General features: G+C 32.8%; 2 protein-coding genes across 2 annotated transcripts; both read right to left on the bottom strand.

Moving 5' to 3' along the window:
• Positions 1 to 1,268: 1,268 nt before the first annotated feature.
• Positions 1,269 to 11,933, bottom strand: LOC132725189 (thyroglobulin-like). The gene is made up of 10 exons (XM_060710275.1): positions 11,913 to 11,933; positions 11,394 to 11,624; positions 11,009 to 11,176; positions 10,620 to 10,817; positions 9,660 to 9,905; positions 9,023 to 9,217; positions 8,632 to 8,787; positions 7,971 to 8,063; positions 4,119 to 4,212; positions 1,269 to 3,857 (listed from the first exon to the last, which is right to left on the bottom strand). Exons 3-10 carry the CDS (start codon positions 11,112 to 11,114, stop codon positions 3,614 to 3,616), a joined length of 1,332 nt encoding a protein of 443 aa, XP_060566258.1. The 5' UTR covers positions 11,115 to 11,176; positions 11,394 to 11,624; positions 11,913 to 11,933; the 3' UTR covers positions 1,269 to 3,613.
• Positions 11,934 to 11,936: 3 nt separating this feature from the next.
• LOC132725180 (sushi, von Willebrand factor type A, EGF and pentraxin domain-containing protein 1-like) lies at positions 11,937 to 13,714 on the bottom strand (the record flags this gene model as incomplete). Its single annotated transcript, XM_060710267.1, has 3 exons — positions 13,356 to 13,714; positions 12,740 to 12,901; positions 11,937 to 12,055 (listed from the first exon to the last, which is right to left on the bottom strand). Coding segments are annotated over exons 1-3 (303 nt in total), but the record flags the coding sequence as incomplete, so codon positions are not given.
• Positions 13,715 to 13,993: the final 279 nt, after the last annotated feature.

Here is a 13,993-nt window from a genome sequence, read left to right on the forward strand (position 1 = left end):
AATGAACCCTGAAATGAGCAATCTGTTTCGTTTTCTTGTAATCTATTATGGGTACATGTCATGCCTATATTTGTTCTTCTAATTTAAAGACACATAAAAAATGTGCTTTTACGAGTGCGCTTTTGAATCTTCTAACTGATGCGCAAGAGGAAAATATATGGCTTTGGATTTCAAATGGAAACAAGCTGGTAGACGGTGGATATGTCAACTGGGCTTCAGGAGAGCCAACTAACAGTGGATCCGATGAAAACTGTGTTAATCTTTTATCATCTGGATTTTGGAACGATTATCAATGTCATGCGAATGCTCAATATATTTGCGAGGCTGATAACAGGTGAGGTGTTTGGAAAACAAATCTACCTAATAATGTCTAAGTGTAAATAAAATAGCGTGATTATATATAGATAACCTAAGGAATGGCAACGAGTAACCGAGTAATCGAGTACTCGATCAAACGTTAAGAAAATTGATACTCGTGTATTCGGAAGAAGAATAGTATATGTCGTGTGTTTCATAGAAACAAATGTTTTATTGAGGAAAAGAATTTCAAATATGATGCAATATTGTGGAATATTCATAAAAAATATCTGACTTGTATTTGAGGTTTAGATAGGAATATCTTGGCAAGCCTCTTTACCGCCTAATTGGCGGATCCCCTCGGGACGGATATTCCGATCCGAACCGCCACATATGACATACATTTTTTATCACATTATTTTTTCGTCAACAATATAAACCAATTTTAGACTTGTATTTTGTAACAAGGAAAACGATATGTTGTTTAATTGACTGGCATTTATTTCTCCTTTATGAAGCAGCATAAAATTGATATTGCAAAACCATTACTCATTTAAATTACAAGTTTTGCCAACTAGAGTTTGAACGAATAGAAGTTGGGTTGTTTGTAATGTATAAGAATAGAGTAGCTGAGTTATGGTTTGAAATTAAATAAGTACTTATACTCCTTTTATATATAGAGTAAGGATTTGAGACAAATATTTCGTGTAGATAAGTTTGTCTGGACACCTGAAAAAAAAAACTTGTCAAGGTCAAAGCGCATGTTGCACACTGCACATTTGAGCGGATGCGCAGGCTGGTCTGGATCAATGCTGGTCGCAAACACATAATGTTGGTTTTGTCATGACGCGGCTCGTGTCTGTTTTTTTCCATAAATGCTGAAAAGTCGTCGTGCATTTTTAAAAGTATCAGATTTCATATTTTCACATTTTTTTAATTTCATACAATATTAAAGTAAAACTAACAACTAATAGGTTTTTTCAATTCAATTCAATTCAATGTTTATTTGACTTGAACATATATACAATGTTTATCGCCAATACATATAGCATTATTGCGGCACAAGACAAAACAATGCATATTTTGAACATGTGAAAAGCATGATAATAACAATTACATACTTTGAACATCATTAAAACGGTGATAATAACAATTATGGAAACAATATGGAAAGATCGGAATTAACAGATAGTTTACATGAATAGATACTGTCTTTGGTGCGTAAATGAAAAGACGAGGAAAACTCTGTTTAAAAAGACAAACAAGTGTCGTAATAGGTTCCAATTGCTATTTTTTTCTTTTAATTTAAAAAAAATGTAATTTTACTATCATATTATGTAATCTTTATTTCGTTTTTCCATAAGTTGCACAATGACTACACAATAAGAAATAACGGTTCCAAGAATTAAAACGTATTTTATTTTATTAACAGATGCACCTTTCCTTGTTAAAGGTTAATTACATTCCTTTTGTTTTCAGTGACGAAAGCATCGTTGGTTAGCGCCAGAACACGGAACCAGTTTTATTGGATTCGGATTCCCTTTCCTTTTATACATGAAAACTCTAAAAGTTAATGATCTTCTATCATGAATTCTTTGTATAATTCTTTGACAATTTGAAGTATGTTGTTAAAATTTGAATAATTGTTGTTTTTTTTCACACCAGAGGAATTTAATCAATTGGATGTGAAGTTTTCTTTTGACTTTATGGCAAATACAGAATTTTCAATTTCTTGCTGTGACTTTGACCTTTAAACTAGAAACCTGGATTTGGCACGCGGCACATTGTCTTTTTATTATGTCTTGCTTCATTTGAGACACGAACGGTCGGTCACCTGAATAGAATCACTAACCTGACGGACGCTATCTGAATAGTTAATAGCAACAACTATTTATACAATCACGAGCAACATGCCAACTTCACAGATATTAAAAAGAAGCGTATATTTGATATCAACTGTCACGCAAGCCTGGTAAAAGCTTTAAAAGCCTAAAAAGCGAAGCATTGTGCAAGGAATACATATGAGCCGCGTCACGACAAAACCGACATAATAGGTTTGCGACCAGCATGGATCCAGACCAGCCAGGTCCATGCTGGTCGCAAACGCATTATGTTGGTTTTGTTGTGACACGGCTCATATTGATTTTAAAATGTGTACCAATAAACTTAAGATTGAACTGGCACTTTAAATAATTAAGATATGGATTTTATTGACTGTAAAGACATGTCGAGGCAGCAACCGAATAATATTTTTTCTAAAATTATCTTTAATAGATGTTTAGTGTCCAGCTTTATTTGTCATCCAATGAAAAGGCTGTATTTCTTAAAAAATATGTGTGTTCATATTCATAGAAGAACAAAACTCGATAGTATATCGAATGTCGTTCATAGTCGCCTTCTATTTGTTATAGTACTTCATAGAACCGCGTAAAGACATTCTCCTGTCGGTATCGCTCCCGTCGAACTTTTTAATTTCTGTAGAACAGCACAGATGAAGATTAACATAATGTAAATGCAAAACAAAAATGAACCCTAAACTATGTACATATGTTAGTGCTCATCCGTGCTGTTCTACTGAAACTTCGACGGGAGCGATAGCGACAGGAGAATGTTTCTAATTTCTGTAGAACAGCTACGGGATGAATACTATCATAATTAATGTCAAGCTTTATTTGGCTTCATTATTATTCACGTTATTACGTCACTATGCAGTTCTATAAAGCACTATGAAAAATAGAAGGAATTGATATAGTATCAGCTTTTGTTCTTCTATGAAAATTAAGACACACATCTTTAAAGAAATAAAGCGTTTTCATTTGATGACAAATACAGATGGACACTGTAACACATTTAAACATTGTATTTTGTTTCTACATTTACAGTATACAAGTTGTCAGTTGACAAAGAACAAAACCAAGTGTGATACAATGCTAAGGGAAGCACTTTATGTTAGTGTTTTGGTAAACAATGTGAACTAATTTGAATAAACAGTATATCACGTAGTCAAATATGGAATATTTAAGTTAGATTTACAGACCGTAATAAATCAGTAAATATCGGCAAACTTCGGAATAAAGCGTAAAAAAACCGAAAGCTTTCCTCCGATAGTTTTCTACTTTGACGACATCATATGAGAAACTACCAATACATGTATAACGGCTAGCATCCACACTAATTCGGGTCTGAAATCTTTAAAAAGTTCACTCATAGCTTTGTTATCGGGGGATTGTCATTAATTACGTCATATGTGTCGTCAACAGATGATATATCTTTTCCTGTATATTCCGGTAAATCTGCTTCATAAGGCGGAGGAGGGCTATAGCATCTTAAACTTACTTATGTTGTCGGGCGTAATATACATGTTGGTAGCAGACGATATTCTGTCATATGATGAATTATGGTGACCAGGCGTTTGACAGGTATCACTATCTCTCTGAAAGTGGTCTGCATCTAATTCTGACATTGGTTGAGTCCCGCCATCACTTCTTGTATACCGTGTTTTCGCTGTTTCAATTCTTATGTTTACGGTTGAGCAATCTACTATCGTTGTCGTTGGTCGTCTGCAAGAAAATAATAGAAAATAAATATAATAAAATCAGAAAAGATCAAATGGTTTTTCATTTTTCCATCAACATTTTTTCATGTATTTAAAACATTCTCTGAATCGAAACGAAGTCATGAATTCTCAGATTCACTAGTTAAATGTCAGAGAGAAACAGTGTTTAAGCATTTATTATCTTTATTTAGTTTTCCAGCAAAAACGGTATTCGTTTCTCCAGCAAAAACGTTAATTTTTTTTTCACAAAAAAAAAATCAAATACCTGCATTTCTTGTACCACACAAAGACTATCGCAGCTATTGCGATAACTAAAGCTGCTACTGATATGATAATCGCTATTGTCACGACATTGTCACCTGAAAAGAAGAGTATCATTTCTTTACAATTTTAGGCAAAGTAGGTTGTTCACACCGTACAATCAAATGGGCAGACAGCTGTTCCAGCGTCCACAGCTGTACCAGTATATACATGTCGGCGCGAGGAATACAATTGACGTACGATAAGTACTCATCTATTTTTAACATATCCCAAGTGTGTTCGAGTAAATCAATGTTATGGATTCATAGTCAACATCCAAAGAAGCATGCTAACAAATTTCTGGCCCTGTGCAAGCTTTACTTCACATGAATTTTGACTGATAATAACCACACTATCCGATGAGATGCGGTATTTTTAGTTTGAAGTCACAAAAACTTATATTTTCTCATGATAATTAATCCTTTTTTCATACGATTCGTAAACGTCAACATTTTGTCATTAAATATTCCAAACCATACCTTCAAAAAAGCTTTTCTGTTAAAGTTATAAGGTATTTAAGTTTGAGTGTCATCAAAATTTTAGTAACGTCATCAGCTGTTCGCCTCTTTTTAACGATAACATCGACAGCAATTCATCGGCAAGGATGAATAACGCTGAAAGCTGTTCAAAGAAACAATTTTCAGAGCTTTTGTCCCTCAGTCATTAGGAAAAAGTAAAAGTTTTTGTTCATTTAAAATATTACTTTATTCATGATACTTTCTAATTATATTATTTTTATTATTACTTTCTATCATTTGTTGTATCTTAGCTGAGAGGCCTATATCTCCATTAAACGCACTGTATTTCAATATTGATATTGCTCATATGAATGAATGAGTGAGTGAATGAATGAATGAATGAATTAATTAATTAATTAATTGATTAATTAATTAATTAATAAATGAATGAACGAATGAACAAACGAACGAATGATGCAATATACGTATATGTTAAAACAAATTGTCTGTAGAAAGTATATGAGTTGTAATATTCTAAAAATTACATATTATACATTCATTTTTCTTCCTATGCATGTCCTGTTGTTGTTGTTGTTGTTTTCTATTTCAGAAGGCCGCATTGGAAATAAGATATATATGATTGTTATTGTATGTTAATAATGTATAACCTTCTTTAAATAAAGATATTATTATTATTATTATTATTATTATTATTATTATTATAATATAAAAAGGTAGCAACATCTATTAATATGTTTCTGAAATGTTAAATTCAAAGAAAGTAAAGGCAAATTTAACGCTTAATACGAATACCCTGTATTATAACTAAATCCATCAAGTGTTATTATAAATAATGGCATATAGTAGACATATCCCATGCAGTAAATGGATGTGTAACCCGAGATGTCTGCCATGTAAAATGATTTATTTAAAAAATAAAAATTTGTATAATTTTTAAGAATGGTTATTATTTCTATTGCACTATACATTAAAACAGATTTCAAGGATAAATAACAACATGTTTTTCCATGCACTTTCATAATTTGGGTTACACAGCCATTCACTGCATAGGACTTGTCCATTATATGAATTATTTATAATAACACTTGATGGATGCCTTCATTTACAAGACTGAATATTAAGCGTTAAATTTGCCTTTGCCTTTTGACTTAAACATTTCATAAACCTATTACAGGAACTCCACTGAGGTTTATAAGCCTAAAAACATGAAATTTTATTTTTTTCACATAAAAAAACATGAGCACTAAAACATACATATTAATAAAATATAACCAAGAAATATAGGAGAAATACATTGAAAATCATATGTTTGTGCTGTTCTCAGTCCGATTTGAGTGAAAAGCGTTTAAACTCTTTTCAATTTTGGGTCATTTTTTCACTTTTATAATATTCTGGAAAAACGGAGCAAGCTAATGATCGGAAATTTTGCATATAAGTTATTAGTATAGATCTACATCAAATGGAGAAATAATCTCAAAAAAATATTTCCAGTCCCGTCATGTCAAAAAACCTTAGTGGAGTCCCTTTAATAGGTTTTGCTACCTTTTTATATTGAAATACAGTGAGGTAAATGGAGATCAAGGTCTCTAACCTAGAATATAACAAATAATAGAAAGTAATAATAAAAAGAATATAATTAGAAAGTATCATGAATAAAGTAATATTCTTAATTAACAAAAAAGTTTTACTCTTTCCTAGTTACTGTAGGACAAAAGCGCTGTTGTAAATACATGTAATTGTTTCTTTGAACAGCTTTCAGCATTATACGTTCTTGCCGATAAATTGCTGTCGATGTTATCATTAAAAAGAGGCGAACAGCTGATAACGTTACTAAAATTTTGATGACACACAAACTTAAATACCTTATAACTTTAACACAAAAGCTTTTTTGAAGGTATGGTTTGGAATGTTTAATGACGAAATGTTGACGTTGACGAATCGTATGAAAAAAAGGATAATTATCATGAGAAAATATAAGTTTTTGTGACTTCAAACTAAAAATACCGCATCTCATCGGATAGTGTGGTTATTTTCAGTCAAAATCCATGTGAAGTAAAGCTTGCACAGGGCCAGAAATTTGTTAGCATGCTCCTTTGGATGTTGACTATGAATCCATAACATTGATTTACTCGAATACAGTTGGGATGTGTTAAAAATAGATGAATACTTACCGTACGTCAATTGTATTCCCCGCGCCGACATGTATATACTGGTACAGCTGTGGACGCTGGAACAGCTGTCTGCCCATTTGATTGTACGGTGTGTTGTTTATTATTTATAAATGCGTTGCCTGCTGTCTAACGGAGATAACATTTTGGTTAGGTTATTGTCTATTTTGATGTATGCCGCTCTGGTGGGCGCAAGACGAAAATAGGACAAGGTAACCACAAAGTGGTCGTATTTTCTTATTTCCGCCTTGCGCACCGCGGAGCGAAAGTACAACAAAATGGTAACGCTGAAGTACAACAAAATGGTAACTCTGTAGTATTTTTGTGTTCTCGTTAGGTGAGCCGTGGAGAAAAATTAAGACGGCTCAAATCAGTCACGATAGCTTTACATTCTTTTTTAATTTGTTGCAAATATCAATCAATATAAACACAGGTTTTTATATAAGTTAACCTATACAATTGCATTCTTATCTGTAACCATTCATTTGTTAATTTTCGATTTCTATCTAATACTTATTTTGATCAAACAACATATTAGTGAAGTATTGTATTTTGGTGGAGATGGAATTAGATAATAACCAACATTTCACATATATCGTTGAAATATCAATTTATTAAAATGAAGTGTTAAGCACGAAAATTTAATTTTTCAAATATTTCATTGACATTTGTTCTTATCTACTAAACAAATGTGTAGCGTAATTCACAAAATCTACATTAAAACTAAAATATTCCATCATTATTCAGAATTAGAATAAACAACTGAAAGCGTTAATTTAAATTCAATTATGTAATTCATTAAACTAACTAAAAGTTTAGCAAAACAATAAAGAAGCGTGTTACAAAAATATTAGTTTTTTTCCATAATCCATTAAAATTTTAACTAAACAATTTGAAACGTTACACACAATAACTAAAATTTTCTAATAATTCGTTGCATTTTAACAAAACAATGTGAAGTCTCAATCACAAAAACACTACAAAAACTAAAATCTTCAAAAAAATTCAAAGAGATTTTAACAAAATATATCAAGCGCAAAACACAATTTCCCAAATCGCAGTGAATGATACTTTTTAATGTTTTTATGCTTTGTGGGTTTATTTCCGAGACACAAAAAAATGTTACAGGCGCATCCAAATAAACATTACTATATTTAGTACAGTACTCACCACTTGGAGGTTTGACCGTTTGCGTTGTCGTTGTTATGCTTTCAGTCGTTGTTATGTTTTCAGTAGTAGTCGATGCAGAGGTTGTGGTTACTTCTAAATTGGTCAAGTAAATAAAAAAAATATACAATCAGCACACCAGATAGTCTTTTTTCAAGCACATCCGACAACAATTATGGGTCATTACTTTAAATTGAATATAAAAATTATAAGAATGTGAATTTAAACTCAATGGCAAGCGCTCTTTTTTATTCAACACACACAAAAACACGCAATGGTAAAATCCCAAAAGAACGTCTAAAACTAAAACGACAAAATCAAAAAATATTGCAGGCTTTGCTTGATTAGGGCTGTTCAAGGACGGTATAGGAAAGTGCAAGCTACCGTCCGCGGTACTTTCGTCTTGCAGTTCATTAATCTTTTATTACTCCACAAGAGAAGTTCATTACTTTTAACTAAGAATCATATAGGTAAATCTTTGAAAATATTTTAAAACAAAACGCACCAGTCACAATTTTTTCAAGGAATTAATTTTACAGATTGTATTAAATCTATCAAAAGTAGGTTGTTTTTCTCTTTCTTATTGTACGAAACATTACATAATAATTAATTTCATCTAACAAAAGTTGGCTGCTCTGCTCATTCTTATTGTAAAATACATTACCTATACATTGAGAGCTATCTGTTGAGCCTATAGCATTTGTCGTCTGCCCAGACGGACATGATATACATGTCATCTGACCAGCGTTCGACTGATATTTTCCCTTCTCACAAAAGGTACAAACATCATCAGTAGAATGTGTGCCAGCTGGACATGCAACTACAATATAACATAAATATTTGACTTGTTAATCTCCAGTGTGGTAGAAAAACGCGAATAAACGCTGTTGATATGTCATGAAAAGTTTGAACTATTATTTTCAGAGTTATCAGGTAATAATATGACAGAATGTTACTTATAGAATATGGAATAACATAATTGACATTTTACCGCAGATATTAAAGATTCTACACATCATGAAATGTAAGCTATTGAATGATTATTTAGTATTTACCACAAATGCCATCATAAGCTGCGAATCCGCTATTGCACGTGACTCCTGCGTCAATATTTAAACTGTCGTCTGCAACAGTGTACGTCACACCGTCAATAGTGACGTTTAACAACTCATGTGTATTATTTTGAATGTATTGGGCAGTTTGTTCCAGACGATTTAAAGCGTCTATTACCTCTTGTAAAGCACCATTTGCTATTTGTAAACAGAAGACCAATGTGATTTAAAGTACTGTTAAGTTAATCACATTCTTTTTTTATAACTAACATTTAATACCAACTTTCTGTCAAATGGCATTGTCATTCCTTACCTCATTGCTCATGCGTAGACCTGTTTATTATCTAATTAGTCTCTTCTTTAAATAAGTAAAATATTATTTGCTATAGGGAGGGCTCATTCGCATCATTTGATACCATCCGCCATATTTCGGGCCAAGAACTGAAACTCTTCGCTGATTGCCATTACAAGTTATGAAACGAGGCGACATAAAATGTCAGTGGCAATATGAACGCACTATTTGCAATAAATTTACGTAAAAATTATGTCAAGACTAACAATTTAATTTTTTCTGTAAAAAGATACTAATAAAAATCGGAACAGACATAAAACGCATAAACATATAAGGTATAAAACTTACGTATTCCACTGGATATGTAGTCACTATAGTCAATGTCCGGTCCCTTAGATGTAGGGATATTAAACACAATAGTTAAAGTTGACTCATCTATATCTTTATTTGTCTGACAATTAGCAGAATCAAAGCACTGCAGGCCTGATGTTCGGTTGTTTATCAAGTCAACGAAATCTGACGCAACACTTGCGGGAATCGCTGTTACATACTCTACAGTAATATTTATGCTAACTTTACCTGGCCCAACGGGATCTGAAAGTATAGGGAAGGATTGTTGGTAGTTGGCAGACTTGGTATTGTACGTATGCAATTGAACAGAATATTGATTTGTAATTGTATTTACAGCATAATGGTGGACAAAAAATAAATGTAAACTTGTTAAATATATCAATGTTTTTATTTGATAAGCATGTTTCCTCGTAAAACATATAAAATGTAAATGTACCGGTATATGTATGACGAAGGAAAGAAAATTTTCAGTTAATTTTCTTTCATGCTTTTGTCTGGATTACAGATTTGTTGATACACGTGGGAATACTGTTTTGAAGCTTATTCAATGTAATTAACTTCATCTTACACAAACTTACTAAGAATTGACTTCTTACATCTCTATTCTCAGGTATGTGGAAATTATCAATGAAAATTTGATTAATTTTATTGCTATCTATCTCAAAATGGTTTAATTTGTTATGATAATGAGTTATGTAAATATGACATATATTATATTTAAAAGAAATAAATAGTTAAAAACAATGGATAGGTAATGAATGAATGAATGGATGGATGGATTAAAATTCTCCCCACTTGTTTATGTCAATGGCAATTCATAAACTTATAGCTGATTTGCCAATAAAAAAATGATTAATGAAAACTTTATCTGAAGAAAGTGTAGTTTAAACAAGTAAACAAAAGACTAACTTGAGTTATTCCATGGTATCTCAATTTTTTCTTACAGTTGCAACTTACCGACGCATCTGGGTGGATTTTCCAAATAATCCCATTCATAGTTGGTGCTTGGACCACATGTGTATGATTGTTCACCGTTTAATCCAGGCGGAAGCACCTTACCATCCTCGCAATATACTGAACAAGTCTCACTTCCGGCTGTGTCGTCTGTAGAACAGTTGAACAAGGTCCCGGGTGCGCTCATGAGTTCTCTACAAACTGCGGTTAAGAACAGCAATAAATACCACATAATTATTAAAGCATAAATGTTTTCAAACCATTTTTATACCAGTTATCCGACAGTTTCTCACAAATTATTCAAAGTTTAACTTAATACCACATCGTATTTTTTTGTTCACAAAAATATCAAAATTCTTTACATGTGTAGAAAAGGAAACATTTCGTCTTACCAGGGCAAGCATCTGTGTTACATGCTCTAGTCTCTATAGCGTCACCATCACAATCAGCACCGTGTGTATCTGGAACGGGGCTGTTACATTGTCGGGTTCTATTCATACTTCCAGTTCCACAAGTCCTTGAACATGCTGATACCGCCCAGTCTGACCAGCCGCCATCCACTTTAGTAAATTTAAAAAAATACTTGGAAAAGAAACCTTTTTCTTCACCAAAGCAGCTATTGTTATGACAACTCGTAGCTTTTTACCATGAAAAAACAAAAACAACAAAAAAAACAACAACTAAACGTTCGTTTTCTTATTTCACGCGTAAACTTTAAAAATATTATAACAATATGAATAAGCTTTCATATTTCACCGTTATTCACATAACCCTTACCTGGAGAAATTTCACAAAATGGGCCACTGTACCCTGGAATACAACTACACGTGTAATTGGTAGTTCCACTTACACACGTTGCATCATTTTCACATGCATTACCATTGCAATTATCCGGTGGCGTCGTACAATTTGTTCCTGACCAACCTCCATCGCATGTACAGATGTAACTGTCTTGAACACTGGTACAGTTATTTCCGTTACATGGGGACGACAAACACGCGTCAAATGCTGAAGAAAGGAAAAAGAATATTTGCTGATAAATCCTGTACTTCTTTGCATGAAACATGGAATATCTTATTGTGGTGAAGGTGAAAATCATAGAAATTGTGTTATTAATAGTGATCTAGTTTTCATTAAAGGTAACGGTTCTTGTGAAACAATAAGGATAACACAGCTGCGTCTTAATATTGAAACATATACATGACATAATATAGGATGTCACTTAAACAAGGTCAAGGACGAGTTTTGAACACCGCAAAATAAAGATGTATTTATATTTAAAGATAATATACTTACTTTTGCATTCGTCAAGTGAGGTACTGTACCAGAAGGACATTGTTTACATGCAGTCTGTCCATATTCATCTTGGTAGTAACCAACGGGACATGCGCTGCAAATCTCGATCCTATTTGGAGAATATGTGCCCGGACTACATAATTCTGAAAGAAAGCATAAATTAAGTTACCTTTTGTATCATTCAATATAACACGGTTGGAACATTAATTTTTATGTAAGTATATTCTGTAAGTTCTCTCAATTTGAGATCTTATCTTGCAAATGTTCGTGCTGTTTAGACAATAAGGTCATGCACTGTGCATGCGTGTCTGCGTGAGTGACTGCGCGGGCGCGTGTGTGTCTGTGTACGCGCGCGCTCGCGTATGTATGTGCTTTGGAACATATTATTCATTGTACTTCAATTAAAGTATCTTGCACTTAAGGAGTAAAACTGGCATTATGCACACAAAAAAAAAGAAATGAAATTTAACAAACTGCAAATGTTGGTATGATTGAATTATTTAAATACCTTTGGAAATACAAAATTATCAAAAAATTGTTTAATCTTTGCAATACATAGTTATAACATGTATCAATGTTTCCTATTTCTGACATAGATTCAAGTTATACACTAAGCTATCCAATACAAACTTTACGTAAATAACGAACAAGACCCACACACGCACGCGCGTGTGGGTACACGCATTATTGTTTAATTAAGCATGAATTTGCTTGCCTTAAACTAAAACGTTAATATAAATGTTAATATCAAAAAGACACTTGTCCACTTGGACTTAAGTCTTACCAAATGATTGGGAGCATGAATTAAGAAAATATAAGGAACTTACTGACACACTCAGTCTGGGACTTGGACCCGGATTCCTGTGTCGTGTAGCCACTTGGACATGATTTACATGTGCTTTCACTTTCAACGTCCTTGTACTGACCAACTGGACATTGTTCACACTGGTTACTTGTTGAGTTAAGGAGATAGCCGACTGGACATGGCTCTGTAAGAAATAATATGTTTATCATTTCTTATGTTATGAAATTTAATTACAAATATATAAGATTCAGAAGGTAATGCTGAAAACTACAAACCTATGCAAATATCAGCAAATAAATGGTATTATTTGTATAAAAGGAACTTTATGTATATCTTTAGCATCTAGGACTAATAATGATGCCGCGTTCAATAATTACCAGAACTAAAATTCTTATTCTTTTTTTTACATTTTTGTTGATTTCTTCACCCGGTTATTAAAAAACCTTCTCATAAAAGCCATGGCTACTTATTACTCATTACCCAAACTTTAAGTAAATGTTACAGCGACGATCTTGTTCAATTTCTTGTCGCTGCGGATGGCGAGCTGAAGATAACGGGGAATAATCCTCGTTAAAATTAGTGTGATACGCTAAAAAATAGTGCCACAATGTAATGATCGTTTATAGAAAGCCCCTTACTACATGTTGATCTGTCCAGCATATAACCATCGTCACATATTATATCTCCATAACTTGGCGTTGCAAAGGAATCGTTCTTCAGCACAAAATTTTCGATGGCAAAGGTACCATTGTTTACCAGATCTTGGACAAGGGGTTTCAGTATGTTGAGTTGTATATCGTCGTAATATGCAAGCGCTTCAGCAAATGTTGTGTTGGTTAAGTTTAGATGTGTGACTATATAGAATTCTAAAATTAGCAGATGGGACTCGGTGTTACGCTTCTCAATGTGATGATATATTGATGTCACTGAAAATATCAAGAATAAGTAAATGTAATTACAATTATCAAAGGAAATGGTACATAATGTACACACTGAAAATAATGGGAATTTAGAGTAGATTCACGTGATAATCACGTGTCACATGTATGAAAAATGCCATACATCTGGAGCTCAGGACGTTAATAATGCCATTTCGTCAATTGGCATCGGTTCGAAAAGATTTTGCGACAGTATTAACAACACTTTTGCAGTAAATAAATAAAACATTTGTCACAATTCTGCAGTAAATAAGTAAAATATTTTGTTACAATTCTTGATAATTTTACCGGTTTCTGTATCATTTCTTGAAACAATTTACAAAGCAGCAATTTCTTTG

This window comes from Ruditapes philippinarum, unplaced genomic scaffold (genome assembly GCF_026571515.1).
Source record: "Ruditapes philippinarum isolate M1 unplaced genomic scaffold, ASM2657151v2 ctg8484_1_1_1_1, whole genome shotgun sequence".
Classification (NCBI taxonomy): domain Eukaryota; kingdom Metazoa; phylum Mollusca; class Bivalvia; order Venerida; family Veneridae; genus Ruditapes; species Ruditapes philippinarum.